General features: G+C 45.1%; 1 protein-coding gene across 1 annotated transcript in view; it reads left to right on the forward strand.

Annotated features, from left to right (window-relative positions):
• Nucleotides 1–12,473, forward strand: part of ASAP2 (ArfGAP with SH3 domain, ankyrin repeat and PH domain 2) — a 203,239-nt gene that overhangs the window by 68,307 nt on the left and 122,459 nt on the right. The window contains exon 2 of the mRNA XM_032172619.2: nt 4,297–4,369. Coding sequence (XP_032028510.2) covers nt 4,297–4,369 — 73 coding nt within the window. The remainder of the gene's footprint in view (nt 1–4,296; nt 4,370–12,473) is intronic.

Here is a 12,473-nt window from a genome sequence, read left to right on the forward strand (position 1 = left end):
ACCGCTTCCAGTCCCATGTTTTGTTTTTTTGGTTTTTTTTTTTGTTTTGTTTTTTTGTTTTTTTTTTTTTAAAGAGACAGGGTCTGTCTGTCACCCAGGCTAGAGGGCAGTGGCGCATCCATGGTTCACTGCAGCCTCCAACTTCTGAATTTAAGTGATCCTCCCTCCTCAGCCTGGGATTACAGGTGCATGTTCCCATGCCCGGCTAACTTTTATTTTTATTTTTTTTAGAGACAGTGTGTCACTATTGCCAGGCTGGTCTCAAGCTCCTGGCCTCAAACATTCTTCCCACCTTGGCCTCCCAAAGTGCTGGTATTATAGTAGGTGTGAGCTACCGCATCCAGCCTAGTCCTTGTGTTCTTAGCATGGTTGACCCAAACTTCTGTAGACACAAGATCACTCTATCATCTATGGGAGTATCAGAGGCAGGAGGGCTGAAATCTGGTTGAGAGAGGCAGCACAGATCTCCCTGGCTGACTTTTCCAGAACGGCTACTGCCCAGCTTTAGCCCCAAATGGCTTTTGAACCATGGATTCCAGCCAGTTCCCTCTTCTTTGCATAGCCTCTTCCTGAATGCACTTCCCGCCTGCCCTGATCCATTACCCTCCCTGTGGCCTGAGTAACCTTCAAGCACAGCTCTCCTCTTTCCCCTCTGGGAAGCGCTGTTGCCTGGCACTTGAGCCCCTGCCTTTTGGGCTCATCGTCCTTTCCTGAGCTGCTTCTTGAGTCCTGTTCTGTGGCAAGCTCTCTGGTAGGCACTGAGGATACAGTGAACAAATATCAGTGACTGACCTTAGAGGAAAGCATTAAAAAACCTAAAAAGAGGCGGTACGATTAATTTTGTTGATATTTTCTATAACCTAAGATGTCCACAATATTGTTTTAACGTGGCACTTAGCCACATTTCAAGTGCTCCGTAGATAGGTGCTGGTAGCTGCTGCAGTGGACAGCTGTGGCCTAGAGGCAGAGCTGGACAAGTTAAAAAAAACAGTTCTGTGCACGTAGTAAGTCCTGGGCTCCTGTTTTCATCGTTAATTTGTGTTTCTCTAGGTGATTATCTTTTGTAAGATTGTGAATTCCAAGAAGGCACAGGCATTGCCTTGTTCTGTTTTCCTCACCATTGTGTCAGTGATACCTTGCAGGTAGAAGGTGCTCACGCCATTTTATCCGATGAAATGATAAGCACAGGGTGTTATGGGAAAAGCTGAGATGAGTACCTGTTACCCTGTTGTGGAGGTGGGGAGGCATCAGAGGCCTTCTCAGGAGGAGTAGACCCCTCTGAACCAACGAGTCGGGTCAAGGAGGATATTCTCAGGAGAGAGGAGTGTGTGCACGTGCTGGGAAGACAGCAGGTGGAGGGGCAGCCACAGGTAGCTCGTTATGATGGAAGTTTGGGGTACACGTGAAAGTGGGGGAGAAGATCAGGATTGACGCTGGAGAAGCAGGCAGAGCTCAGATGATCAGGTTTTTAAAGCTTGCTAAAGATGTTATTCTGAGAACACCAGGAAGCCTTATAGTGCCTGGGCTGGGACCTGCCCCTCAAGCCTTCGTGTGTCGTCTTTTTTTTTTTTTTTTTTTTTTTGAGACAGAGTCTCACTCTGTTGCCCAGGCTGGAGCGCCGTGGCACCATCTTGGCTCACTGCAACCTCCACCTCCCAGGTTCAAGTGATTCTTTTGCCTCAGTCTCCTGAGTAGCTGGGATTACAGGCACCCACCACCACGCCCGGCTAATTTTTGTATTTTTATTAGAGACAGGTTTCACCATGTTGGCTAGGCTGGTCTCGAACTCCTGACCTCAAGTGATCCGCCCGCCTCGACCTCTCAAAGTGTTGGGATTACAGGCGTGAGCCACCATGCATGGCCTCTTCTTTATTCATGAGGTGTTTTCTCCCTTTACACTTCCTGCCCATGGAAGGTGCTTAGTAAGAATGGTGGCTGACTTCTAATGCTTCCAGAGAGCCTGACAGGCTGGCTTTGGTGTCTTCCACTGTCTGTAGGGAGGCTTAGAAAGAGGAGCGGCTTTTATTAATATTGTGAGTATGGATCAGATCCTGCTGTAGCCAACGGCAAAGCCTGGGCAGGCCCAGATTCTCTGAGAGTGCTAGGCTGCACGGTCCCAGATCAAATGTGCTTTTCAAGAATGGCCCCTCACCTGGGATGGGGAACTTAGAGCTCTGAGGGGCACAGTGAACTGGCACCTCTATGTGTGAGAGCTGTGCTGCCTGACATGTGATCTAAGCTTCGCGAACTGGTGTTTCTGGCACAGCCCTGAGCACAACCTCAGTCTGCCCACTGGTGCTGGCTGAGCCTGGCCTAGGCCCCACGAGTCTGTGGCTGGAAGACTGGGGAGGAAAGTGATGAGGCTGCATGAGAAAGAGAATTTAATTATGATTTTCCTGAGTTATTTACTGTTTCCAAGTCCCCTTTTATATCTTGAAGGAAGGTAGGAATGGATCAGAGATAACCACTTGGGAAAATAGGAGTTAACTCCATATAAGAAATCTTGATTATCTTGTATCAGTAACTCTTTACTCTTTAGTATGGCAGGAAAGAATGCCTTTTTTATTTAAATAAACATTTTTAGTTTTAGGTTCACAGCAAAATTGAATGGAAAATACAGAAACTTTCCAAATACCCTTTCCCCTTGACATGCATAGCCTTCTCCTTTATTAACATCCCGCACTACAAGTGGTACGCTGGTGACCCTCAGTGAACTGACAGGGACACATCACTGTCACCTATATCTTTACTTCACCTTAGGGCTCACTCTTGTACATTCCATGGGCTTGGACAAATGTGTAATGACATGATTATAACTTCTCTTTGTATTGCAGCCACTCTGTCAAATGTCTGGTGCCTTGTGATCATTTTTCCATTTAAAATTGCCAGCACTAATCATGTCTGTTTTAGCATCCAGTAAAATTATCGTTGTGGCATTAGAACTAGGGCTTACGATTCTGCTATTGAAAATTGGTTCAAAAGGTGATTTCAGGAAGGCTGGAAGTCCAGAATCCATTGCTCTGAGGAGCTGTGCTGTGTTTCTGATGATAGGTCGTTGCAGGTTTTTATGATCTAAACTCACTATGGGGTAATAATGGACACTCAATAGCAATAGTTATTATGTGCCAGTAGCTGTAGGGCAGGGTGCTTCATTTAGTTTTTATAGGATAGCCTGTGATTGGCATCACTATCCCAGTTCACAAGTGTTCTCTCCCTCCAGTCACAAGTCACCCTTTGCTTTTCTATGTTGTTTAAGTGGGTTAAAAGGACTTTTTACCCAGCATGTTGTGAGGCTGAGGCAGGTGGATCACCTGAGGTCAGGAGTTTGAGACCAGCCTGTCTAACATGGTGAAACCCCATCTCTACTAAAAATGCAAAAATTGGCTGGGCGTGGTGGTCTTACCCCTGTAATCCCAGCTACTTGGGAGGCTGAGGCAGGAGAATTGCCTGAACCCAGGAGGCAGAGGCTGCAGTGAGCCAAGATCGTGCCACTCCACTCCAGCCTGGGCGACAGAGCGAGACCCCTTCTCAAAAAAAAAAAAAAGAAAAAGAACAAAGGACTTTTTACCTTTGTATCTGTTGTGAAATTCAAGGTGTAATTAAATTTCCAGGTGTGATTAGTCGTTGAACAAATACTGTTTGAGTGCCTCCTATGTGCTGGACATTGTGAGTGCCATAGACAACTGCCGTGTAGTAGTTGGTCTATAAATATTTGCTGAATATTATATATGTCAGTGCCTCTATCTAATTATTCAACCCTGCAAAGTGGGCATTGTTCCTGCTGGTTTCTGGAGAAGAAATCTAAGGCTTGGGAAGCAATAGGACCCGTCTTCTAATACAACTTACAAGCTAATGATATTTGGGTTTTTCCAAATCCAGAGTGGGGTTGCCTCCACCTTGTTAGGGCTCTGTAGGGGGAAGGGGCGCAGGCACGATGGGAGTCCCTGGCAGGCAGGTGCATCCCGGAGCCTTGCTGGTAGCCAGGGAGAACTGAGGGTTCGTCTGGGTAACTCACTTCACTGCAGAGGGCTCACGTCCAGCAGGTGCTGTGGGCAGGAGACAGCTTGCATGCTGCAGGAGGAGGAGTTGGTTTTCAGTAATTGCCAACAAACTTCTGCTTAGTGCCATTTGGAAACCAGTCTTCCACACCACACTGAGGGCTTGTCTCCCAGAAACAGGTGCCGAGGGACCTGGCAGAGGCAAGCAGGGCCGTCAGAGTGGCGCTCAATGTGGTGCTCGCTGCTAGCGTGGTCTCAGCACAAACACGGTTTAATGACGGTATTCTCTACATTTTAGGCTTTGGACGTGGACCGGATGGTTCTTTACAAAATGAAGAAATCTGTGAAAGCAATCAACAGCTCTGGGCTGGGTGAGTATACATCCTTCCCTAGGGGTTTCTGTGTGGAAAACGTCGCATTTGAAGTCCTGGTACCATAATATTGATGACTATTAACAAATGAGCCAGCCAGACTCCTTTTTCGGGGCATGCAGATCACAGAGGTGAGCTTGGATGTTTCTTTTTCAGAAGTACGTTTCGTTTTGCCAGTCGTCTGATTCAGGTGTGGGATTTCATCGCCCGTCATCCCCTGTGCTGTCTGTCCCATGTTGTGCTTCCTGTTTTCTGGAGCACGGTCCTGCGCATACCCACTTTGTCAGCCTGGCTGATGGGGACCTGGATTCATTCCTGCCTCTGTCATTTGGTTTTTGCTGTTAATTGTGTCACAGTGCCCTTTCCGTTTCTCTCTTATGCAGTCTTGCCTTTTCTAGTATAGGACGAAAATGAATAAATAGACAAACATAAAGTAATATTTGATCTAGATTTACACATATATATTTTTTAAACCCATGCAACTTTTGGCTTAAAGGTGACAGGTAGGTCACCTGTAGCATATCTTCCCTTGTACAAATCCTACAAGTGATACAAAATATTTTTAAAAAGTCATTAAGTGACTATACAGTTTCATTCAGCAACAAAAAGGTGGCAGCCTTGCAGGACTAGGAACTGTGAGGAGTCCCTGAGAGACTGAAACAAGGCTGATGGGTTGCTCAGGGGGGCTTGCCCCTGCTCAGGTGCAGATAGAGTTTGGGTGACAAGGTGGGAGGAGGAGGGGCCTGGGGTCTGCTCCCACTGAAGTAGTCTAGGTCCCTTCATCTATACTGTCTGTGTCCCCTCACCCTCGTGGTGTCTTTCTTTAGTGAAAGGGTGATTGGAGCAGGAGGACAGGGAGTGCCTTAGATGGTCGTGGTGTCAGGAGGGAAGGGGAAGAGCCTGGAAGTACACATTCCACCTGCTCCCCCCTCCCCCCCCACCAGTTACAATAGGGCGGGCACAAGCTCCATTTGCGCTCTGGATTCTCCCCCCATGAGAACTGTCCAAGCCACAATCGGGAAGAATCTAGCAGGAAATCCCAAGTGCAGGATGATGTTACAGTTGAGCATTGCCAAGTGTCTTTAGGAACAAATTTAACAGAAGATGCACAGGAATCCTACATCAACAAGTACAAAACGCTGCTAGCCAAAATGAAAGAAGACCTAAGTGAGAAATATGTGATGCACAGGGGTTAGAAGAGTCACTACTGTTAGTGTCAGGCCTCCCCAAACTGATCTGACGATTCACCCCAACCCCAGTCAGAATTACAGCAGGGGAAATTGACAGGCCTTTTCTGAAATTGATATGGAAGGTGGCCATCCGTCTCTAGCTTTTTTACCTGGATTAAGTGTGGGGCAGGGATCAATAATGATAGTTTTGATTTTTTTGAACACTTAATTGTGTATCTTGTGCTTTCTGTACATTGTGCTAATCTTGTCAACAACTGATTCTCCTTATACTAATGAGGAACCTGCAGATCAGAGAGTTCAGGGTGTTCCCAAGATGTTGGTGCAGCTGGAGCTCAGACCCTGATGGTCTTACTGCTGTGTCAGGGTTGTGTGCAGTGAGTGGCCCACTCTGTTTCAAAGCCACCACACCTTCAGTGTGTCTGTCACATGGGTGACATCTTGAAGACTTCAGTGAGTCACTAAGAAGTGGTATGCCCAGTTTCGTTGACAAGCACCAGATTTCAAAAAGCATCTTGGAAGATTTTTTTTTTTTTTACTGCGTTCACTTGGACTTTTTGAGTTTATAACTTGAGGGATATTTGATATTCTGGTCAGACTCAAAAATGATTTTATAGTCATATGTTGAAAAGGCTGCTCTTATCAGAAATAAAAATGAAATAATCTGTGTCTTATTGAAACACTGGCTGTGTAGCTGCTGCTCGTCTGGAGGAGAGACTTGCGTGACTCCCAAGGCTGGCCCAGTGGCTGGCGGTGCAGCTTATAAACAGACCTGCATTTGAAGGGAGAAGGCGCTAGTGCTTCGGTGTCAGGAAGCTGGCCTGCAGGAATTTAACAGCACCTCTGTCTAATTTGCCTTGCTGACCTATATTGCTGAGTGTGTGCCACAAACCTCATTCCTATTTCTGCCCACCCCCCAGCGTCGTTTCATAAAATGCAACCCCACTGGTGTTACTTCTCTGCCTAAAACTCTATAGCATTTTTTCATCACCCTCTTTGAAGTTCGTGGAAGTCAGTTCCAGAGCATGGGAGAGAGAAGGAAGGCCTCTGTGGGCTTTAGGATTTTAGGGCAATTGGGATAAAGATGGTTCTCTTACTACAGAACCATCCAAAGATTTTAATGTGCTAGTAATGTGGATCGTGAGTGGTTATCGGTCTTAACCCTTTCTCAATTCATTTGTCGATGAAACTGTCACTGCCTCCCTTGATCACCCCACTGTGAGCCTCAGGTGAGTAAATACTGCAGAACACCAGATGAGTTCCAAGCTCTTGTGCATTGCCTGGACTCAGGCCACCTGTCCCGACCCTCCCCACCTGGACTCCTCTGTGCCCTTCTTTGAAATAACTTGCAGTTTTCCCCAGCGAGCCACGTTTTGTGCCTTCTTCCTTCTGCTCATGCTCTGCTGTTTGCTTAAAATAGCATTTGCTACTCTATGAAAGAAAACTGAGGTCCAAGGAAGTTGAGAAGTTTGTTCAAAGTCACAAAGCTCTACAGTGACAGGGCTGGGATTTTAATGTAGCTCCTTGGGCTCATGTCCTTTTCGAGGCCCCGCACATAACAGCCTGGCATGTGACCTTGGAGGGGGTCTCCTATTTTTGTCATCCTTTAGCCGTCTATTATGTCATGCCAAGTTTGAGTTATTCTAAGGTCATGAGTCTGAGTCCTGAAAAGTCCTAAGTCCTAAAACTAGAGCCTGATCCTGAAATCTTTATTTCAGAACAAGCATTGTCTACTGCAAAGAAGTCACCTGAGGAAACATGATACTTTCTCCTGTCATGTTGCTGACATCATTCACAGTGTCTTTAGATCTGTTTAGAACTGCTTTTAGTAGCACGTTCTTTTGCATATATTTAGTAGAGAAGTCTAAGGATAGATTAAATTTTTTTTAGAACTAGATGTCAGAAATAAGTCAGGCATATTCAAGAAGGGACTGAGTGCTGGCGACCACAGTTGGCTTCGGTGTTCTGTAACTACAGTCATGGGCTCTGAAGGCAGCTGGTTCCAAAGGAGAAGTCCCCATAGTGTTTTGATCATGAGAATAAAGACCCAAGGCAATTCCTGTATAGGAAGAGCACTCATTTTATGTATGATTGAAAGAACAGTGAGAATAAATTAGCATTATGCTTCATACTGCCATATTCCTTTTCTTGTCTCATGTTTCTTAACTTCTTTGGGACCAGGATTTCCTGCCTGCTTTCCTGATTTGTCACAGATTGGCCCCCATTTGACCCATCTCTGCCCCAGTGTCCCTCACTGCAGGCCGCTGGCCTGTCACTGCTTCCTGAGTGTGTGCCAGCTGTACTTCTGTGTCTTTGCACAGCCCCACCCGGTCTGTAAACGGGCTCCCCCATCCCAGTCACCTGCAGGGGATCTACCCTTGCTTCCCCACTCATCTTCATCAAGCCTTAGCTCTCTTTGACTTCAGCATAGCCCTCTTTGACTCTCTTGTAATAGATTCTTTTTTTTTTTTTCTCTTTTTTTGAGATGGCGCTTCACTCAGGCTGGAGTGCAGTGGCACGATCTCGGCTCACTGCAGCCTCCGCCTCCTGGGTTCAAGTGATTCTCCTGCCTCAGCCTCCCAAGTAGCTGGGGTTACAGGCATCTACCACCACCACACCCCGACTAGTTTTTGTAATTTTAGTGGAGATGGGGTTTCACCATGCTGGCTAGGCTGATCTCGAACTTCTGACCTCAAGTGATCCACCAGCCTCAGCCTCCCTGTAATAGTTTCTTATTGCTGTTGTAACAAATTACCATAAAATGAGTTGGCTTAAAATGGCACAAAGTTACATGGGTCTCACTGGGCTAAAATGAAGATGTTAACAGGGCTCCTTCCCTGAGGCTCCAGGGGAAATCAGTTTCCTTTTCCTGCTCCTAGAGGCCACCTGCATTGCTTAGCTCATGGCTCCCTTCCATCTTCAAAGCTGGTCATGGCCAGTGGTGTCTTTCTCACACTGCATTGCTCTGACACCTAGTTGGCTCGGGCTGCTATAACAAAATACCATAGACTGGTGGGTTAAACAACAGAAATTTATTTTCTCACAGGCCTGGGGGCTGGGAAGTCCAAGATCAGGGTGCCAGTGTGATTGGGTTCTGGTGAGGGCCCTCCTCTCCTTCCTGGCTTGCAGACAGCCGCCTTCTCCCTGTACCCTCACATGGCAGCGAGAGAAAGCAAGCTGTCCGCTTTCTCCTCTTATAAGGACCCTAATGCCATCTGGAGGGCTTCACCCACGTGGCCTCATCTAAACCTAATTATTATGCTTCCCAATGGCCCCATCTCCAGACACCATTACCTTGGGGATTAGGGCTTTAATATATGAATCTGGGGGAAGGGATGCAATTCAGTCCCATAGCAAACACTGGCTCTTCTGCCTCCCTCTTCTCCATGTGAGGACCCTTGTGATGACATTGGCCTCACCCAGATAATCCAGGTAATCTCCCCATCTCAAGTTCAGCTGATTAGCAACTTTATTCCATCCACAATTTCAGTTCCTCTTTGCCAAGTAGCATAACGTACTCACAAGTTCCAGGGATTAGGAGGTGGGCATCTGGTGGTGGAGGAAACGTTGTTCTGTCTACCACACCTCTCCTGAATTCTTAGGATTTGGAGGTTGAATCAGTTTCCACTGTTTTGTTCAGCTACAAATTAAAGGGTACCTAACATGCAGGCACTGTTAACACTTAAATACTGCTCCTGACTGTTCTCTAGTAGTTTTGTATCTGTTGATCTTTTCTCAATTAATTAGAAGCCCTTGAGGTGAAAGACCACTTCTGGGAGATGGTGTCGTTTAGGATAAAGAAGACATATGTATTAGAATCCAAGAACCCTTGATTAAAAGCTAGCAATGCCACTGAAAAAGCCTGTGACATTAGGACGATTATTTTACCTTTCTGAGCCTCAATTTCCTCATGTGTAAAATGGGAATTTAATAGGTCATAGGATTGCTAGTGAAGATTCAGTGAGATAACATGAAAAAGTGCCATGCATGGTTCTGGACATACACGTGGTAAGTGTGACAGCTGTGACATACCTCCTGTGTGTTCCTTGCAGTGGCTGCCATGGGCATGGGCGGATAATAGGTGCCCAGTAAATACTGAGTGTTTATACATTATCAGGTTCCTGCTGTATGTACTTACACTGCCTTCTTAGTGTAGGAGAGGTGAACTTACAATTTTAGATATAAGTAGTGTGTGTTATGACAGGCCCTGTATTCTCTTCTTTGAGGATTTATATGGATTTATGTAGAAGGAAGATTTAAGATGCCTTAAAATGGAGGTTGGAAAACTGTGGCCAGACACCTGCGTTTTCACAGCCTGAAAGCTAAGAATGGTTTCTCACCATTGTTACCTGCACAATAACCTCAGTACTGCCTCAACAACCCACAGTGTGATGGTGTCTGGAGATGGGGCCTTTGGGAAGTAATTAGCTTTAGATGAGGGCATGAGAGCGGGGCCCTCATGATGGGGTTAGTGCTCTGCTTAAATATTTACTCTCTGACTTTCTAGGAAAAAGTTTTTGAATCCCTGCATTAGAGCAGTGGTTATAAACTTGAGAGAGTATCAGAATACCCCTGGGGTCTTGTTAAAATAGGGATTGAGTTTCTGGTTCAGGTCGGAGATGGAGCCTGAGTACTTTATTTGCTAATTGAAAAAGCTCCCAGGTGACGGCACTGGACTTTGAGAATGCTACCTTAGAACCCCCCATCCCCACTTTAAACACTGAACTGGGACAAAAGGGTATCCGCGTGTCCCACATGTATACAAAACAGTAGTCTTCTTCCAGAATAGTCAGTGTATTATGTTTGCTCCCAGTCTTCAAAATGATGGCAACCCAACCAGCTATGTTTTCTGGAGAGTCTTAGCTTAGGTTTGCAAAAGCAGTTGTCATAATGATTTATGAGAAACTGTTTGCCACTCAGTGATGGATTGCTATCTGACCTCTTAAAAAAAGTTCATATTTATTTTAAAACTCTTACTTGTCTAAAATTTCCCAAGCTCTGGCTCAGCTCAAAGGTGTTCCCTCCACACCCCAGGAAGTTGAAGCTAACATTTTTCAGCTGTTTGACATATCAGTGGGTGGAAAAATTCATCTCTATCAAGAAGAAGCAACAAAAGATTTTCATTTTCACTTCTCTAGAATTACTCTGTCATAAGGGCTTGTTAGAACATTCTTATCGAGAGTGATATTCCTACCCTCAATCAGAGTATCCTAGAAAATTATCACATTCTTGAAAGTACAAAGAAAGAAATGCTGATTTTCCCTCAAATCCATACCATCTCCCACGTACAAAAGAAAATGAGAATACAACTTTGTGTGTGTGTTCCTGCCTGTTGTTTGCAGTGTTAATTAGAATATAATATTAAAGTACACTTCAAATTCATACAGAAAACTATTTCTATTATAGATATTATCAATTAGAACAGGGCAGTTCAGAATATATATATAATAGTTGAGGAAATGAAGTTTCACTGTACATTAAGAAGATACTGGCTGGGCAAGGTGACTCACGCCTGTAATCCTAGCACTTTGGGAGGCTGAGGCAGATGGATCACTTGAGCTTAGGAGTTGAAGACCAGCCTAGGCAACATGGTGAAACCCTGTCTTTACAAAAAAATACAAAAATTAGCTGGGCATGGTGGTGTACGCCTGTAGTCCCAGCTATTTGGGAGGCTGAGGCAGGAAGATTACATGAACCTGGGAGGCTGAGGCTGCAGCGAGCTGAAACTGCACCACTGCACTTCAGACAGAAGGGTGACAGAGTGAGACCCTGTCTCCAAAACAGAAAAAAGGAAAATGATTTGTTTTAAAAAAAAAAAGAAAAAATATTTAAATATGTATATATATACTGTATCTGATTTCTACGTGTTACATGAGAAAATAACAAAATCAGAATAATCCTTACTGTTTGGCAAGCTTACAGTAACTAGTACTGTGCTCCATTGTTGTGGCACTGAAAACATGCACGCAGAGTTTTTGGAAAGCAGTTTGGTGGTACACATCAAGAAAAATAAAAATCTTTTTGTGGAAGGAGATCCATATACAAAGATGTTCACTGTGTTGTTGCACTGCTTATCAAAGTGAGAAATTGGATGCCTCCTATATATAGCTGAATTAGGATTTAGCTGCTTGCTGGAATTATGTTTATATAGCAACAGGAAGAAAAATGCTTATGATGAAATCTTCAGCAAATAAAATTCAGGATACAAAATTTATGTACACTGTGTGTGATTAAAAAGGAATAGATGATAAATGATGATAAAGAATATTTTTATTGATATTCACAAACTTGGGGGTAGAAGCATAGTAGTAATAAGTACTCATGAGGTATTTGTTAGAATATTTGTATTATAAAGCTAAATAAAAACTTGATGTGAATTCCATCCTTACAGCCTTGTGAGTTAGGTCCTGTCCATTGACAGATGAGCTCACAGAGGCACTGAGTAGCGATCTGCCAGTGTCATCTAGCCAACAGCTGGAGGAGCTCAGATTCAAAAGCAGGTGAGCGTCCCCGTCTCTGCTTCTGACTGCTGCGGCACGCTGCCTGGTGCTGAGGCAGGAAGTTGCTGGGGGCACACGGTGGAGAAAACAAGCGGCAATGTGGGGAGCACCCTATGTGCCACCTGGCTGAGCCATTGTAGTCCTTCTGAAAAATTCCAGGTGGTTTAGGTTGATTACAAGGTCAGTGTGAGCCAGTACGTGGCACATGCCCCAAAGGTGAGCCACACATGACCTCAGTGAAGTCTTTGGTGCTTATAAAGAAGGTTGTTGTTTCATTATTTAGTTGTAAGAGCAGCATTTAAAGAAGAACCTGAAAACCTTAGGGATGGAGAAACCTCCTTGTAGGATGGATTATCTGAAGGACGTGGGGCTCCTAGTTTTGGAAGGGGCGGGAGAGGGCATATGAAGGGCTTTCTC

The sequence above is a fragment of the Hylobates moloch genome, unplaced genomic scaffold, assembly GCF_009828535.3.
Source record: "Hylobates moloch isolate HMO894 unplaced genomic scaffold, HMol_V3 SCAFFOLD_13, whole genome shotgun sequence".
NCBI lineage: Eukaryota > Metazoa > Chordata > Mammalia > Primates > Hylobatidae > Hylobates > Hylobates moloch.